Below are 19,937 nucleotides of genomic sequence, written 5' to 3'. Positions count from 1 at the left end.
AAAAGAACGCTTTATACTCAGATTCTCTGGATTTTCACACATCACTATTCCAAATGCGCTTGTTGTTGGAGAAATTCAAAATAATTTCAAGACCAAAAATGACTATAAAGACCATGTAGCCCAGGGGTCAGCAAACAAAGGCCTAGCCTGGGCTGTTTTTCTACAGCTTCAGCGATGAATGGGTTTTATATTTTTAAAGGTTGTAAAAACAAACAAACACAACCACATAATATGCAATAGAAGCCCACAAAAGCCTTAAGCTTTTACCTTCTGGTGCGACCGCTGCTCCGGCCCAGTGGTCTGAATCGCTTTTCTGCCTGATACACGTGACCTTGGATGCACTTCCTTTCCTAACAGTGGCTCTCCAAAGCTGTGGTAATCGCTCCAAGTGAAGATTCACTGGTTTAACCCTACACGCTCGGATTTACCGTTCTCATTTCGTTTATTTTTTTAAGTAATCTCTACACCCAGTGTGGGGCTGAACTCATGACCCCAAGACCAAGAGTTGCATGGTCTTCAGGCTGGGCCAGCCAGGCGCTCCCCCACCACTTTCATATTTAGATAAAGAAATTAAAAGCATTTAGAATATGCTGAGTAATAAATTAACACGTGTTGAGATTTTTCTGAAAACTCCTTTTTTAAGAGATGGTGGTAGAACCCTTAAGACGCTTATGAATATTGAATTTATTCAGAATGGCATCACCGATTTTTGCTTCTAGTGACAACGCAGAAATTCGTAAGAGACCAGGCTCTCACTCTGAAAGCAAAAACAAGCCGGCAGGTAGGCCACAAAATCATTCCATTTAAAAAACCCATCTGAGTGCCAAGAACTAAACAAATCAGAGTTGACTGAATTCCAGAAAATGAGAAGCCCTTTCTAGGAGAGAAGAGACCTAAGGTGAGGGAAGGAGCAAATGCCAGAGATGTGGGTAAGAAGAATCCAGCCCAACTCTGAACCAACTCCTGGCAGTGTGGACGGGCCAAAGGCGGAGGGCAGGCGGAGAGCCCAGACATGAGCCCCCGGGGAACTGAGCGGCAGGACGGACAGACTGCCTGGGGCAGCAGGGCTGCAGAGAGAGCACTCAGGTCTCCACAGACACTGCTTAAAACCTAGGAAGACAGTGGAGAAGAGAATCTAGGTGGAGCGAGCAAACAAACAAAGCAAGGCCCAGATTCAGCTCAGCTACAAAGGAGATGGACGGAGTCCCATATGACGGAGTAAGAGGCGCATCTCTTTCTGGAGGGAGGGTTTACTTCCATCACAACTGTTCTCAGATACAAAGTCCAGCGTGCATTTAAAAAACTACAGACACAAGAAATTTTAAAAAGATGGGTCCATAATCAAAGTGAAAAAATCAGTCAGAAGACCCACATAAGTAAACCACCCAGATGCTGAAACTGGCAGGCCGGCATTACAAATAACCATGATAAACAAATAGGTAAAAGAATTTAGTTCAAAAGGTGCACATGTGTGAATAGATGGGGGGTTACAGAAGACCCAATGAAACCTTTCCCTGAAAGGTAAGTGGAAATGCGGAAATGTTAGAACTAAAATATGCAATATCAGAAACCAAGAATTCACGTAATGGTTTTAACGGCAGACTGGACTCAGCAGAAGAAAAAAAAAAATCAGTGAATCAGAAGACAGAGCAAAGGAATTATCCAAACTAAAACAAAAAAGAAAACAGCATGAACAAACTGGAGACCTCTGAGATCATGCAAGGCCTGTCACACACATTTCAGTAGAGAACTAGAAGGAGAAGAAAGACTGAAGCAACACATACTGGAAAAGACACAGTCTTAGGAAAAGCTGACGAAAGCGATCAACCCACAGACCCAAGAACTTAGCAACTCCAAGGAAAATAAATACAAAGAAAGCTATACCTGGAGACATAAGAGTCAAATTATTGAATAACTGAACAAAAACAGAAAACATCAAAATCAGCCAGAAGGAAGGGGGAAAGGGAGAAACATTACATATAGGGAAGGACACTTAGAAAAGCCACTGGCTTCTCTTTAGAAACAACGTGATACACAAAGCAATGTTATAACCTCTTTTCTCTTTTGCTGAAATGTCAACCTAGAATTCTACATCCATGGAAATGTCCATTATCTTCCTTAAGAAAGTAAATAAAGATATTTTCAGATAAACAACTGCTGAGAGACACCATCAGCAAAAGTTATTCCCTACAAAATAAAAAAGTTAGACGAAGTTCTTCAGGCCGGAAGCCAAGAAGGGTGGGAAGGAATCAAGAACATACATAGGTAAACAGAGAAAAGACCTTTTTAGTATCTTTATTTTGTGTGTGTTTCAAAATTTCTTTAAAAGTCCCTTTTTATTTAAGCAGTCGATGTGTCTGCTGTGAGGGTTATAACATATGCAGAAGTGACGTATGATGCCACGTGCACAAGAGGTAGACAGTTAGACAAAAGGGCATGCTTGATCGAGTGGTGTTACGTGAACGTCAACTGATGCATTAAGGGTACACATAACACTAAAAATTACACACAGGGTAAGAGCTAAAGGGTCAAGAGAGGAGATGAAATAAAATACCAGAACACCAGAAAGTACTCCATTGACCCAAAAGAAGGCAGGAAAGAAGGAATGGGGGAAAAAGGTGAGACAGAGAACAAATATAACAGTTAAAACCTAAACTTCCGAATAACTAAATGGGTTAAAAACTGAACGTGAAAAAAAGAGACTATCTGACTGGATTAAAAGGCTTGACAACTAAATGTTGCATACAAAAGCCGTATTTCAAATATAAATACAGACAGATTTGACGTTAAAGGGCACAAAAAGTACAGACTATGAAAATGTTACGAATAAGAAGGTTGGTACAGATAGTGTAATACCAGACAAGTCTGACTTAACAATTAGAAATATTACTAGAGATAAAAAGAGACATTTTCTCATAATGAAAAAGTCAATTTATCACAGTCACAACAATACTAAATGGGTACACACCTACTAAGCGAGCTTTGAAACACATAAAGCAACGAAAGGGAGATTAAGACAAATCCAGAATTACCACTAAAGGTTAACGTTCCCCTCTGTCATTGATAAAACAAATATCCACAGGCAGACACATGTACACACACATATAAAATAAGGATGTAAGAGATATGAAAAAAAAAAAAAAATCGAACAACCTGACCTATACTGACATCGGTAGACCACTACACCAAACAACTGTATAAAATGCAATTCTTTGCAACGGCACACAGGACATTCACAAGGTGAGATTACCTGCTATATTCTAAAACAAGTCTCAATGAATTTCATTTAAAGGAGTGAAATCATGTTTTCTGACCCATGATGCTATTGAATTAGAAATCAGCTAACAATAAGATACCTAGAAAATCCTCAAATATTTTGAAATTATACAACAACATTCTAAATAACAATGAGTAAAAAGAAATCACAAGGGAAATTAGAAATGTTTCAAAATCAATGAGACTTAAAATATATCAAAAGTTGCTGCATGCAGCTAAAGCAATAGTTAGAGGGACATTTATACCATTAAATGCTATGAGAAGAAAGTTTTAAATGAATGATCTAAGGTTCCACCTTCAGAAGCTAGAAAAAGCCAATTTAGCCTAAAGTAAGGAGAAGAAAAAGAACTAACAGAGAAAAGCACCAGTGAAATAGAAACAAGACGAAGCAACAGTAAAAACAAAACAAAAGACTGGTTGTTTGAAAAGACTGGCAAATTTGACAACCACTAGCAAGAGTAATGGGAGAAAGGAGAAAACAGGAATGACCGATATTAGGAATACAAGAGAGACTGTATCACTACAGATCCTCTAGAAACTACAAAGATAATAATGAAATATTAGGGGTCATTTTATGCTGACGAAGCCAACAACTTAGATGAGGACAAGTTGCTTGAAATCCATACCTACCAAAATGGACTCAAAAAAGAAACTCCAAATAGCCACATATTTACCAAAAAATGTGAGCTACAATCAATAACCTTCTAACAAAGAACATCTCCAGTCCTGATAGCTTCATCGATGAACTCTATTAAACATTTACAAAAGAAATAATGCCAATCTTATACAAACTCTTTCAGAAAAATCAAGAAAGAATACTTCCCCAATAGTTTTATGAGACCAGCAGAATCCTGGAATCAAAACCTAATGAAGGCATTATATTAAAACTTTAGACAAATATTCCTACCAATGTAGACTAGCAAACTGAACCCAGCAATATGTAGGAAGTGTGGTTTATCATAGGTTGAGCTTAATATTCTAAGAGTTATTGATGTATTTTACCACGTAACAGGGAAAAAACCATATGATCATCTCTACAGGTGCAGAAAGCATGTGACAACATTCAAAACCCACTCATGATTTAGAAAAACAAACAAGCAAGACACTTCCCTAAAAACACAGGAAACTACTCCTTCAACCCGACAGAGCTACGAGACACATACACGACGAGCACCATACTTAAATAGGTATGCTTTCCCACAAGATTGAGAACACGGGGAGATGTCCGTTCTCACCAAAACTACTCAATATACGGAGGTCCTAGTCAGTATGATAAAACAAGAAAAATAAATAAAGGCATACAGACTGAAAGAATAAAACTGTTCATTTGTGGAGGATGTAAGTAGAAAGCCCTACAGAATCTAAAAACAAATAAAAAACTAGAACAAATAGGTAAATGTAGCACGATCTTAGGATACGAGTTAATATACAAACTCAATTCTATTTCCACATATTTTCAATGAAAGTAGAAAACGATACTTTAAAAATGACATTTTAATGACATTTAACGATACTTTAAAAATTGTATCAAAAAAATCAGAAATTAAATAAAATGAACTAAAAATATGTGTGAAATTTCTGCACTAAACCCTACAAAATGTTGTTGAGAAGAATGAAAGACTAAATAAATGGGTAAACCATGATCACAGACTGAAGACACAATACTGTTAAGATGTCCATTCTCCTGGATGGACCCTTAATGCAATCCAAACAGAAACTCGAGCAAGATTTTTTTTTTTTTTTTTTTTTTTTTTACAGACTTATAAGCTGATTCTAAAATCTCTACATAAATAAAAAGGACCTGGGGAACAGGGAGGGGAAAAAAAAAACTGAAACGGAAGAAAAGATGCTGGTGAATTTACACTACCTGCATTGGGGACTTCCCACACGGTATGGAACCAGCACTGTCGTACTGGTTCAAGGACTGACAAAGCAATGTAACAGAACAGGGTGCAAATACAAGCCCGCACAAAAAAGAACAATAACTGAATAAAAGCACCCAGATTGACGGGGAAAGGCAAGTATCCAACAAACGATGCTGTAACTCTAAGGCAGGCATCTGGGGGTGTGAACATCAACTCCTACACCTCATTCCATCCTTAAAACTTAATTCGAGATGAACCCCAGGACTAACCATAAAAGCTAGGATCAAAAAATCTTTTTAAAGAAAGCACAGAATACCCTCACAAACTTGAGGAAAGCAAAGATTTCTTCAGATACAAAGCCTTCGCTAAAAAAAGTTGACAAATTTGATTTCATTTGAAAATAGTAAAATTTCCCACTCATCGAAAAAACACCACTAAGAAAAGAAATAGTAAACTACAGTCCAGGGAAAAAATATGGACGCATGTATGACGAAGCACTTATATTCATTATGTGTAAAACAAGAACAAAAAAAACTCCAACTCAATTAAACAACTCAACAATAAATGAGTAAAAGACTGGAAAGATGGTCACAAAAAAAGCTCTACGAATGCTTAAAAAGCTCATACCATTAGTCATGGGGAAATAAATGCAAATGAAACCGCTACGTACGTCCGCCCGTCAGAATGGCTAAGTTCAGAAAGAGAGACCACGTCAAATGGGGAGGATGTCACACAACTAGAACCCTCATACTCAGTAGGGATGTAAAATGATGAAAAAATTTGGAGAAGTGTATTTTCTCATGAAGATCAACACTCATATACCCTATGACCTGGCAATTCTACCTCTAGGCAATGACCCTAGAGAAATGACAACACACGTGTACAAAAGATTTATGCAATAATGTTCCCAGAACTCTTATTCATAATAGTTCCAAACTGGAAACAACCCAAACGTCCACGGACAGGTACATACAGATAAACGACAACATTTTAATTCGATAGAATACTATGAAGCAGTAAAATGAAATAACTGTTGACACACACAACACGCATGAATTTCCAAAAATGATGTTTGTTAAAGTGAAGGAAACAAAACAGTAAATACTATAGGACTACATTCATATGAATTTTGCCTATGAACAGGCAAAAACTAACCTAGGACGAGAGAAATCAGAAAGTAGGGGTGGGATGACAAAGGGTCACAACAACATTCTGTTATCTTATTCTAGCTAGTGGTTATATTATTGTATCTAAACCATACTTCAACAAATCAGCATCTTAATTCTTCATCCACTTTCCCCACCAAAAAAACACATACACAGAGTATAGATATCATTACTAGGCAGCTAAAAGGGGCTCTTGACACATAGGTGAGAAATAACAAGTAAAAATAAAATCACTGAGAAAATAAACAGTACAAAGATACCCAACGACAGCACATGCAATGAGTTCATACTTATGGTTAAACTCCCGAGTGCAGCCTTCATAAAGTAATCGTTTGGTTCTGGATTTGAGTTTTTGGTTGGTGCAAAATTTACCTATGTCCAAAGACAAATACTTATTTTATACTTTAAGTTTCTTAAATGAGTTGCTAATTGCAACTAAGGGAAATCTTATAAAACCCACAGTTAAGTAAGAGGTATTAAATACAGGTTAAGATACTTTCAATTTTAAGAAGGGAAAAGATTTATCTACTCTTTTCTGAAATGCCCCCCCCCCATAATTTTGTTAAAAAGTAATTATAGCTCAGTTTGGGAGAAATAATAGGTTCCAGCCCATAGTAGCTTCACTGTGGTTTTATAAGGCAGAGATGTGCATGGGATGGGATGAATGTTTTCTTTAGAAAAAAAGAAAAAACTGGCAGAAAAAAAACAACAAAAAACAAAAAGATTCCAAATGGAGAAAGCAGTAGCCGCCTGTACTGCGGAGAGAGAAAACACGAAGGAGGTTTCATGCCCTCCAACTCTATTTCAAATCGACTGGCTGGAGCTACCTTGAATGCTGGTGAAGCTAAGGATCCCCAGGCTGTGCTCTGGTTCAAGGGGAAAGGGGCCATGACTGAGAAGCTCGCTCCGTGGATAAAGGCAAAAGGATTCAGGATGCTTGCGTGGTGTCTGCCATCCCTTCCTTAGCGGGAGGAGGCTGACTGTGACTGCCAGATATTGCCCTGCCTAGAGCTCAGAGAATAAGGCAGAGTGCAGTAAGTTACAACCAGGTATGAAAGATACAATTACGGATGTATTTTTAAATCTTCTAAAGAAAATCGTTTGGTATTAAAAGCCTACGTGAAGGTGAATTAAAGCCAAGAACCATCACCTTCAGTTCACTGGAAAGGACACCTGGTGGCAGCATCGCTAAAACGCAAGGGGCAAAATACAAAGTGGCGCGGAAATCGTCCTAGGTGGCAACAACGTGTTTTAACTACAACCCCAAGGTGTCTGGTGCAAAGATCACACACCATCGGGTATTGATACATCACGTTCATCTTACACCAGAGACAAACTGGATTACAAAACACATGATTATTTTCACATTTATATAAAACAAAAAGTAGATCAGGATGCGAAACTGCCATCGTTCACTCTGTTAAACTGACGCAGTCTAGCGATCTGAAACCAGAAGAAAATTACTACAACAACCTAACATTTTGAAAACCTTAATTGCAAGGGTTTTGGACCGACATCCCTGCCGTCCATGCCACCGAGCTAGGAACCAGAACTGAAATCTGCCGAAGGATTACGGAGTCGGTTGATACTCTTGCCACAAATCGCCCAAGTCAAAAATTCTTTTCTCCCGTCGGAACTAATTGTTTTGAAAAAGCCGTTTACTGCAATCCTGACCTCTACTGCCCACAGCTGCAGTACTGTTTACTGTGACGTCGTTATGTACACTCACTGTGACAGACAGAGGCTGAACTTTCGGATTCTACTGCTGAAATGAGGCACGGTGATTTGATCAGCTGTGTCACACGGCAGACATACGGTTTCCAACATGAAGCCTTAACTCTGCCCATTAAACACACACTCGTCCATACAGACAGTCCAGGGCAAACTATACCCAACTTTTGAAGAAAGCAGACGCCTAGGTTATTAATGAAATTGTTAACGGAGACACTGATTTCAAGTAAATACAAAGTGAGCTACCAACAGCTGCAGTGAAATAAGTAACACAGGCTAAATAAATAAATATATATGTAAAAATATAAATAAATAAATCAAGTTTCCCTATTTTACCCGTTTTCCATCTTTGGTCTTCTTTAAGTTCCAAGTGCCATCTGGCAACTTCTCAAAGAACTTTCTTGCTTTTGGTGCTTGGTCAAGAATGTGAGCAGGTGGAATACTCAGAACTTCCACTATTTTATTCATCTGATCTACCTGTATTAAAAATAAAAACAAAAACGCCTGTAACTTCTGTAGTACATCCTGCTTCTCCTCACCAGTTCATTCGTTCATCCATAAATTTTATTATTTTCTTTTTAATTTTTTTTGTAACACTTTATTCATTTTTGAGACAGAGAGAGACAGAGCATGAACAGGGGAGGGTCAGAGAGAGAGGGAGACACAGAATCTAAAACAGGCTCCAGGCTCTGAGCTGTCAGCACAGAGCCCGACACGGGGCTCAAACCCACAGACCATGAGATCATGACCTGGGCCGAAGTTGGATGCTCAACCGACTGAGCCACCCAGGTGCCCCTCATCCATAAATTTTAAACAGAGCATCTTGCGTGTGTCAGGCACTCCTCTTAGGCATTGAGCACACGATAATGAACAAAAGAGATACAGTCCCTGCCCTCCTGGAGCCCACCATTCCACACAGGGCAGGGCAGACAATTAAACAAATGAACACATAAAATCAAATAACCATCCAAAAAAAAAAATCCCACAGGCTTAATAAAGTGTGGACCAAATAAAGTATATTTTTAAGTGCAGGTTCATTCACTCAAATACCAAGTGTCTCCTATATGCTAGAAGCCATGCTCAGTAGAACATAGCAGTAAACAAAACAGATAAAAAAAATCCCTGCCAAAAAGTTCATATGATAGGGGAAGAGATCACTAATGAACAAACACATAATGAAATACATTATGTCAGATGACGACGAAGAACCATGAGGAAATTCAAAGATGGAGGGTGAGAAGGGCACTGCAACCGAAAGCAGGGTGTCACCAAGAAGAGGGTATGACAGCAAAGACCCAGGCAGGGAGGGAAGGAGCCACGCGCTCCCTGGGGAAAGGGCATTTCAGGCACGGAGAAGCACTAATGCAAAGGCCTTAGTACTATGGGCCTGTGGCTACTGTTTCCAAGGGACCACAGAGTAAGGCTGCGTGCTGGTCCAGAGAGAGCGAGGGGAGGCAAGGTCGCAGAGAGAGCGCAGGAGTCACAGGGAATGGGGATTCTTTGAACCACTCAAAGAACTTGGCTCTTACAATGGGTGAGGTGGAAGCCACTGAAGTTTCACATGATTTAATAAAATACGGTTAATTGTATCTCATTATGTTTTAGTTAGAATTAATACAATTGAATTTAATACCGTGTAAGCTCATGAGAAAGATCCTGATTTACAGAATAATATTAAGGATAACAAAACAATACCAAACACACACTATGCCAGTTACTGCCCAGGAGTAGCTCACTACTCCTGTAGTTCAAGTGAATTAAAAGGATGGAAGGGACAAGTTTCCGACGCCATATTAAGAGTTGTATAACCCTGTGTAAGTCATGGTCTTTCTTTTCTTATTTATAAATGCATGGACTGATCAAGATCTGTAATGGTTAACTTTTCCTCAAAACACAAAAAAACCCACAAGGTTTTAAAGCCAATGGAAGTCCAATTCCTCTGACTACAAGAGAGCATGGCCTCTCCCGTGCCCTCCTAGGCACTGCCTCTGACTTTCCAACACCTTCTGAGAACAGACCGGAAACCCATGAATTAAAAGAATTACATATAGCCTGTAGCTCTAAAATTCTATAATCGTAATTCACCCTAAATTACTCAGATCAAATCTCATCAAGGCTGCCAGCCATCACTTCTTAAATTCTAAGTCGTACCCTCAAAATTTACAGCAATGTTGACACTGTTTTCATAGTGGCCCTCGTGCCTTTGTTACCTTTTTCCGTTATATCATACTTAAAATCTGCAACATTTAAACCAAAATGCCAAACATTTTCTAATCTAACTTATTGTTCTCCTTATTAGCAGATGAAAAGATCTCACTTCCCATCTCAAAATCCTAAACTCACCATTATAATAATTGAAAAAGTTTTTAAATGAACAATATAAATTCAAAACTGACCCAACATTTGAATATTTAGCTTGATTATAAGCAGACGTCTTTTCCTAAAAAAAATTTTAAGATTACACAAAGATTAAAAAGGAAATTATGAAAACAGAAACAGAATTTAGAAAGCAATCATCATATACCTCATTGGCTCCACTGAACAGAGGTTCTCCAGTGTGCATTTCAACCAAAATACACCCAAGGGACCACATGTCGATAGCAAGGTCATAAGGCATTCCCAGTAGCACCTCTGGAGACCGATAAAAGCGACTCTGAATATACTGGTATATCTGAAATATATTGCAATATCATATTAATTCCAACATAAGTTTTGTTTAATTGTGCTCAACACTGAATTAAGAACATTTATCTGGTATCAACAGAAAAAATAATTGGCTAACTCCTAAGTTGGGGTTCCATTTACTGATTTCACCTTTATGCTACAAGTATCATTTAAATAAACATTTCAAGAGAGTGGTTAATCACACTGTGAAATGCAAAACATACAATTCAAGCCCTTTCATTTAGTCCAATCCTAACTGGCAATCAAGATACACCTTAAAACAATTATGTTTTGTTAGAAAAAAGACATTATTGAGAATAGGGTCTCCCTATTAATTACTCTTTCCTGCCATGGATAGCACTTGGTTTGCCACTAATTTAAGGACTAAACTGTATTTTAATTAACCTACAGAATGTATTTCAGCATCAAGTCAAATAAACTCAGTACAATGTAAATGAAAATTCAGACATCTACGACTGTACTGGTTTCACAGATGTATCTGAGAAACACCCCCATATAAAATGCAACCGGAGGTCATTCCTGATCAATCACTTCTTCTCTGCCCTGTCCTCCTCCACCTCCATTTGAGAATTCTTAGGGAAAAAAATCTTGAAATGGATAATTTTCAATGAAGTAATCTGAGAATGTCTCTAGAGACCAATTCATTTTCAGCCATCATAAATTTGTATTTAGAAACATCAGGAAAGCAAACAAAGTTTTATTCAAAAAGAGAAAGAAAGAAACAAAATCCTCCTAACTAAAGCTCTTCACGCTTAACAGTCCAATTAGGTGGCCAGCGGCGTGGTGCTTTCTCACGGATGCTTTTGTGGCTCCCACCTAAAACTCTAGCTGAGTCCCCAAAAACAATTTGATGCCCCATAAGCAGATCAACCCCAAACCTAAGGCCTTGTCAGAATGAAGAAAGTGAAATTCAAAGGGAGAGGTAAGAAGTATTACGTTTCCGAGTTTGTGGAGGGCCAACAGCATCGGTAAGCCCCAACAACTCCCTACATCTCAAAGGTCTCATTTCCCAGCTTACGTCTGTCACTCGTCTATTCGGTTTGGTCAAAGCAGCGGCTGGGTCATCTACAAGGTTGTGCACCCAAATCCCCTGCAACACACCTGCCCGGCCACCTTCTGAGACGGAACCAGTAAGTGCAGGGCAGGGCCACTGGGTGCGCGGCTCAGAAAGGATCTCTCACTCTCACCTGACACGCTCACATAGTTTAAACCTCACGGAGCTAAAGGGATAGTTGTCTCAATTTGGCTGGAGAGGCACAGTAGTGTTTGATATTAGATCACAACATAGGATTTAGGTTTAAAAGGTGAGGGCGTAGAAATTTTCCAAATCTAAATCTATTCAAATGACGTTCAAGATGGGCATGTATTTCCCATTCACAATATACTTCATCCCCATCAACAACTACGCACATCTCTTGATTTTCAGAGGCATCTGAAACCCCAAACTTTGCTTCCCACTCCCCTAAATCTCAATCAGTGATCTACAGAACACTGCTACCGTAAGACAAGTTGTAGAAAGTAACAAAAAGCCTGATAGTCCTGTTAACTGGCTATGAACCTCCACGATTAAATTAACCAGCCATGCTTAAAACACAAAAAGATTGTGCAACAGAAAAGTTGCACAGGATAAGAAATCCAATCGGGAAAAACAAAAAGCGGGAAGCCAACATGAAATAGTATCTGAAAGTCAGTTGTGGCCTTTCCTTTTTTCCCCCGCTAAGAAGTGCAGTTTCAATACTTTCAAGTAAATAGAAACAGTGTCTGAAGTGAGTAAAACATCATCAGATGGGGATCTGACTTCCTTTCAAGAAGAGAGCAACCTATCCCTCCTATTCTATATGCAAAACCTGCTGTTAAGGGTAGCTTTCATTAACGCCAGAAAGAATAGCAGGAAAAATCTTTCCTCCATCAGCTAAATCTAAATCCATTTATTGCTATAGACAGGTCTGTCTTCAGCAGTCTGAGAAAAACCAGTTTGGACATGTGTCAGAATGTATACAGGGCAAAAAAGATTTAAACTTATTTATCAACACAAGTATACTAACCAACTCTGTAATTTCTATACAAGATCACCATGTGTAATGTAAAATTACCCGTATTTTTCTTAACTTACCAGTTTTTGGAGAAACACATTTATCTTGATCTTTAGAGAACTATTTCATAGCAAGGATTCAATGCTCTAGTATTGGAATAGCCCCAAATTTATACTAAAACCTCTACTTGGAAAATACACAGATCCACGTGATATTTAATTCGCTCATCTCCTATTCTCTCTTTTAGGCACACAGGTCATTTTTTAAACCCCGTTTTAAAAAACCAGTACCTTCTCATTCAAAACCTAACTATTTGCATTTGAAGAGATACTTCCCCCAGACAGGTTTCAACACAATGCGATCCAAGCAGCACATTTTAAAGATAACCATCCTGTGATTACCTCTGAATTGTATACACATTAATAACATCTCAAACATCTACCTACACTTTTACCTAATTCTACTTTAATACACAAGTCCTGAAATACACTTACCCTCTGCCCCAACTGACAGGAACTGCCAAAGTCAACGATCTTGATTGCACTGCGTTTGGGGTTACAAAGAAGGATATTCTCAGGTTTTAGGTCACAGTGAATGATACTAAGTTCTGGGGTCGCGAGGAAAAGCAGCGCAGTGCACATCTGTTGTGCAAACTTTCGTGTTAGGTTCAAAGAGACACCTCGAAAATTGGTGTTCCTCAGCAAGTCATAGAGGTTGTAGGACAGCATTTCAAAAACTAAACAGAGATGGTTTCGAAACATAAAGTGGCGCTTCAAATGCACTGAAAGAGGAAGAAAAAGTTTCATTTTAAATTATATATACCAATAAGATGAGAATAAGGTATGCATGCATGAACTCTCAAACAGTCTAACAACATTTCCACGTCAAATGTAGAGTGAAAACCAAGTTAAAATTTGGAGATCGGCATTCTGCACTAACAGCACATTCTGTAACCAGTCAGGAATATCTAGATTGTTCACCTGCTAATTAAACAGGTGTTGTGCCTGCCAATCAGCAATATAACGTGAGAAGTATCACCAAAATGCTTAGTTTAAAAAAAAAAAAAAAAAAGAAAGAAATCAGGTCTGAAAACACACATAGCAAACTGACAAACAATACTGAGAATACTTCAGTGACTTTCTGCTCATTTCTATGAGAAAGTATTTTTTACTCCCTGAGAGCCCAACCTCACAACTTCGTATAAAGCCCCACCCACTGGGATCTCCAGGTTGTGACCATGCTGCTGTAGGCGGCTCTCAGGCTCTGATATATATCCATATTCCGCTTTGCTGAGCCTTGGATCTCACTAGTAATTTCCTGTAACAATTGTCAAAGGAAGGCACAGATCTTTTTTCTTTTAGGCAAATACAACAAGTATGTGAAAAGCATGCTTTACAAGAATTAGAGTTCATAATCAAGGCATTTGATTATGTTCATCAAACTGGTACATGGGATATCTTGTGCACAACTGAAGGTTTGGGAAAACTTGAAAATAAAGCTCAATCACAAGAAGAAATTGTAAGCAAGCTCATGAATGAGAAAAAAGAGTATAGAAGCCATTATATGTGATCGGTGTTGACCTCTAAAAAGGCTTAATACACACTAAATTGCTTCAAAGATTGTGCTTTTAGTATTAACACTGACTGCACATCAGATGAGGTCATTCAATAAAGTGCTGCCCTTCACTATAAAATTCTTATATATACCAAGCTGAACACTTGTTACTCAACTGGAATGACATAAAACAACCATCTGTCAAGGTTACCTTCATTTTGGTCTCTTAGTTTCATAAAAAAAAACAGGTTTCTCTACAGATCTATCTGGAGTAACTATGACGGTATTCAATCTCTGGTCCCCCAAAATGGGGGATACATTGTGTGCTCCTGAATGGCCTCCCCAGAAGCAGGGCCCGTCAACATTGGTTTCACATCATCCTTGATACAAACAATCCAAAGCTGGGATAAATAATACAAATGCTAAACGGCTCTATAGGAGTCTACAGTACAACTCAACACTCTGAAAATAAAAAGAATCCTTAAAGGTTACATAAGAACGTATAACATCTGGGGCTCCTGGGTGGCTCGGTTGGTTAAACGTCCGACTTCGGCTCAGGTCACCATCTCCCTGTTAGTGGGTTCGAGCCCCACATCAGGTTCTGTGCTGACAGCTCAGAGCCTGGAGCCTCTTTTGAATTCTCTGTCTCCCTCTTTCTAACCCTCCTCTGCTTGCTCTCTCTCTCTCTCTCTGTCTCAATAATAATAAAAAAAATTAAGAAAAATTAAAAAAAAAAAAGAATGTATAATATCTGCTCTTAATCAGTGAAGTGCATAGGTTTAATACTATAAACAGAGCTCCATGGGCAAGAAGACACCCCAGCAACATGGTCAAGAGTTTTAATTTGATGAAGCAGTAGCCACAAAAAGAATGTAGAAAGTAACTGATGTCAAAATTCCAGTGTAATTACAAAAATTCCTTTAAGAAACTCTGTGATTACAAAGTTCTTCGAATGGAAGATCAATCCACTTGGTTCCACCTGACTTCCCAATTCATTACTCATTTACTGAGTAACTACAATGGGCTGAGCACTAAAGACATTGTCAAAGAAAGCTCAAACACAAGTATATTTATGTATCTTTTTCACCGAACTTTGGAGATACAGTTGTGTTATCTTTTTAACTGAACTTTGTTGAGGGTCAGCAAGACTTTGTTCTAAACCTAAAGTGAATTTTAACTAGACCCATGACAGACACCAAATAATCCACGTGAGCAATTATGCTGCATGCTAAAGAAGACTTTTTTTTTTTTTAAGTCTCAAAGACCTAGGACTACAAACTATTAGAATAAATTATTCTTATCAATTACTTCAAAACAAAAAGAAGTTACTGACATCACAAAAGAGCAATATGACTTTGAGACATCTTAAATTTTAAGTATCAATTCTCCTGGCAGGGCTATGTCTAATTTTAAAGTTTTTGCTTGTTTTCCAATATAGAGCCTCAGTTTCTTGAAACACTGTGCATTCACCACCTTCCTAAATAAAAACTTAAAAAAAAAAAAAAACACGCATCCCCAAAGCATCTATAATAATTAATGCCATTAATAATCATTAAAGTCAGTTTATTAAAAACAAATTGACAGCCATTATTATATACAACTAAATAACTAACATTTATTGAATGCTTACTATAAATTTGCCATGTTTTCTTTCCGTAAGACAGAATTCAAATGTAATGCCATCAACATTTTCTCTACTACTTAAGCAAACACTCAAAACACAAAACACAAGAGTGAGGAGGAAGATGTTCACAGATTATGAGTCAAGTATCCTTCAAATGTCCTTCTTGAGCTTCTAAGCCCTTTGAATGAAAACAGGCTCAAATTTACACGTTATAACTGACACTGAACAGTAAATGTTCAGTGAGTATGAAAAGTTTTAGGGGCACCTGGGTGGTTCAGTCAGTTAAGCATCCGACTTTGTGGCTCAGGTCATGATCTCACAGATCGTGGGTTGCAGCCCCGCGTCAGGCTCTGTGCCGACACCTCAGAGCCCGGAGCCTGCTTCGGATTCTGTGTCTCTGTCTCTCTGTCTCTCTCTGTCTCTGTCTCTCTCTCCCCCTCCCCCACTTGTGTTTCTCTCTCTCTCTCTCAAAAATAAATAAACAAAAAAAAAAAAAAAAAGAAAAGGGTTTAAATAGACATGTTATTACTATGGATTAGATCAGGTTTTCCCTACAGAGAGGAAATTAAGAAAAAATAATAATATTAAGGTCATTTTACTGTAACACTAGGGAATGAAGGCGGTTTCATAAAGGAAATCTGATCTTGGTATCTGAAACTTACATCTTTAAACATTTTTTGTTTCCACCATTTTGGGCACACTAAAGAATCATAATGCCCACTTATTCATAAAAAGATATTTATTAAATAAAATTTAACCTCATGTTTATCAAGTCAGGCCAGCATTTCTGGAAATGAGTTGCTATGTATACATGCCTAGAGAAACTTCTATAGTTAGTTGATCCTAAGGTCTCAATCTTAAAACTTGATGGTATTTTATATTTACTCTTGGTAGCAATTTGTTTCTTGGCACATAGAATAATGGGATCTTACAATCCTTGGCATCTTAGATTTGACTGAGAACAGTATTAAACAAGGTATATTCAGATGTTGTTGGGCCCATATATCAACTGACTTCACTATTTCCAGAATTTTTCTCTTTTTTGTTTTCAGGAAAAACACTGTAAGACAAGGAAACAAACACAGGGTCTAGATTCCAGCAGAGGTAGGTTCAGATGCTAGCTGCAGAGCCCCTGGGATCCTGGGTATGTTACACTTTGTAAACACAGTCTATAATCTAAGGACCCCACCGCTTTCCTTACAGGACTACTCTATTACAGATGATGGAAGAAAAGCACAAGGAATATGATAGGAGTTCAAGAAATAGTGGCTATTACCTCTTTTCTGTTGTAATAAGTCTTAACAGCATCTAATGCTGTCAAACTGACAAATAGCCGGAGGAGGAGTCTGAGAACTTGGCTCAGACATTCCAAAACTAGTTCTATTATTATAATATATTTGGCTTACTTCTAATTTCTGAGGGTAGGAGAAACAGTTAAAGTTGCTAAAAAGAGGACCCCTGGATAAAGTGCATCATTACAGCAAACAAATGGCACTAGTAAGTTGCAAAACATGATACTATTCTTGTGTTTCTAAATTATACACCAGGAGGAATGCACATTCCCCAAGATTTAGAATATTACTGCCAGATCGAGCAACCGACAAAAATCTATGCCCTCCAATAGAAATAAACAGTTGAATTTTTAACCTATCACTTTAAAAATTAACATATTCTCATTCAAAAACAACCATGAACTCAAACTTCTGGCCCATGTGAGGGCACATGGCTTTGTGTGCCTGTTTGTTTACCTATGTAGTATTTCATTTCAGTGTCATGTTTGTTCATGAGCTCAAGAAGTCGCACTTCTATCTGGGCTTGATTCAGAAAAGCCTTCTTGTTCTTTATTATTTTAATGGCAACCCATTCTTGCTCCACACGATCATATGCTTTTACAACCTAAAAGAGAAAAAAGATAAATAATTCTCTACTAATGGCAACAACTGCACGACATTCTACATTTAACTTTAATTGTACATTTACCTAATTCTCATTCTTCTCATCTCCCTAAGATGAGGTCCTGTTCGTTTCCATTCAGTCTCATCCATTTACTACTTTACAGTCAACTTTAAGTCAACCTTTTCAGTTACATTTCTTTTGTATCCTTACAGTATTTCTAAATATCCACAATATTGCCTTCTTAACAAAAGCTAGATTTCTCCAGAAACAAATTTACATCATGACAAGTGCTTTGCTTTTTTACCTTTTTTACTAAATGACACTATAAAACAATTCTCCTAACCTTTTAATGGGAGAAAAACCTGGTTTAAATCTCAAGTATATGTGTAAATTATTTATTTTTTAAAGTTTTTTTTAATGTTTATTTATTTTTGAGAGAGAGTACGCATGAGTGGTGGAGAGGCAGACAGAGAGGAAGACAGAGAATCCGAAGCAGGCTCCACGCTGTCAGGGCAAAGCCCAAAGTGGGGTTCAAACTCACAAACTGTTGAGATCATGACCTGGGCCAACGTTGGACACTCAACTGACTGAGCCACCCAGGCACCCCTCAGGTAAAATATTTAAAATAAGGTTCTGAGTCATTTGAAAAATGCAGAAAGCTTCCTAACCTTAAGTTAGATTTTCACAAACACGGGTATATAACAAAAGAATAGGTTTACTTAAAAAAAATAAATCTAATACAAATTACTCAGAAAGTTCCATGATATAAGGTAAAAGCCACAATTAGTGGATTTTGATAGTTTTAAAGTAGGAATCAATGCTAAGGAAAGTGGAGTGTTCATAAGCAAATCACCATGTACACCTCTCATCTTAATTTTACTCATTTAAAAGGAGTTTCACATTACTAACAAAGAGAGTTACATAAAAATTAGGAAATCGGGGCGCCTGGGTGGCTTAGTCAGAAACATCCAACTCTTGATTTTGGCTCAGGTCATGATCTCACGGTTTGTGAGATCAAGCCCCAAGCTGGGCTCTGGGCCAACAGGGTTGAGTCTGCTTGGGATTCTCTCTTTCCCTCTCTCCTTGCCCCTCCCCCATTCACGTACTATCTCTTTCGCACACACACAAAATAAACATTTAAAAAACTCAGGAAATCAATACATTGATAAAAGAGAACTATCCACAAATCAGAAAGAGCAATCTGATTAAATGTTAATTTATATTTATAATACATACAATCTGAATAGGCAAGAGTTTTTATACATTTTCTAGCATATTCAGAAAGCCTGGAGATAGATGTAGGTAGAACTCCAGGTAATTCCAATTTGGAGGCTGAGTACCACTAGAGGAGAGGAAGAGAATGGGATGCATGAAGATTTACATCAGTCACGGTTAAATATATCGTCAATGGTATATTATAAATGGTCCAATTAAAATCAAACTTGGAGGGGTGCCTGGATGGCTCAGTCGGTTAAGCGACCGACTCTTGGTTTCAGCTCCAGTCACGATCTCGCGGTTTCGTGGGTTCAAGCCTCACATCAGGCTCTGTGCTGCCAGCTTGGGATTCTGTCTCCCTTTCTCTCTGCCCCTCCCCCACTTGCGCCATCTCTGTGTCTCTCAAAAAAATAAATAACTTGTTAAAAAAAATTTTTTTTAATCAAACTTGGAATGAAAAATGCAATTATTTCTGGTTTCATCCAATTCTAGAAAAGAGTATCTACTGTCTTTAAAATCGGAGGCTACCCCTATAAACATCTGACCAAGCGGTTTTGATATTCTTCTGTTTCACTGACTATATTGACGGCACCAAGAGTTGCAGTTCTATGCCCGGATCCTAATGGTCTCCAGGACAAAGGCCACTAATGGGCCCAACTATTTACTGACTTAGCAAATAGTTAACCAGCTAAATGCTAAAGCAATGGTTTCCGACCCTGAATTACACATTCAACAGGCAGCCTGAAAAAATACAAACACGCAGAATCCAGCCACAGAGATTCTGGTTTAATTGGTTTACAGCCCAGGTAGCAGTCCTTCCCCCCCAACATCCCCCCCCCCCAACCCCCTGCCAAAGCTCCCTGGGAAATTTCAATGTGCAATCAAGACTCCT

The 19,937-nt window shown here is 38.2% G+C and overlaps 1 protein-coding gene across 7 annotated transcripts in view; it reads right to left on the bottom strand.

Moving 5' to 3' along the window:
• Positions 1-19,937, bottom strand: part of DYRK1A (dual specificity tyrosine phosphorylation regulated kinase 1A) — a 149,790-nt gene that overhangs the window by 10,006 nt on the left and 119,847 nt on the right. For all 7 annotated transcript variants that reach the window (XM_047874945.1, XM_047874944.1, XM_047874947.1 and 4 more), the window contains 4 exons: positions 17,683-17,830; positions 13,251-13,537; positions 10,563-10,709; positions 8,375-8,515 (listed from right to left, as the gene is read on the bottom strand). In XM_047874945.1, the coding sequence (XP_047730901.1) occupies positions 8,375-8,515; positions 10,563-10,709; positions 13,251-13,537; positions 17,683-17,830 (723 nt within the window). The remainder of the gene's footprint in view (positions 1-8,374; positions 8,516-10,562; positions 10,710-13,250; positions 13,538-17,682; positions 17,831-19,937) is intronic.

Source organism: Prionailurus viverrinus, chromosome C2, assembly GCF_022837055.1.
Source record: "Prionailurus viverrinus isolate Anna chromosome C2, UM_Priviv_1.0, whole genome shotgun sequence".
In the NCBI taxonomy this organism is placed as follows: domain Eukaryota; kingdom Metazoa; phylum Chordata; class Mammalia; order Carnivora; family Felidae; genus Prionailurus; species Prionailurus viverrinus.
This window is presented reverse-complemented; position numbering and strand designations above follow the sequence as displayed.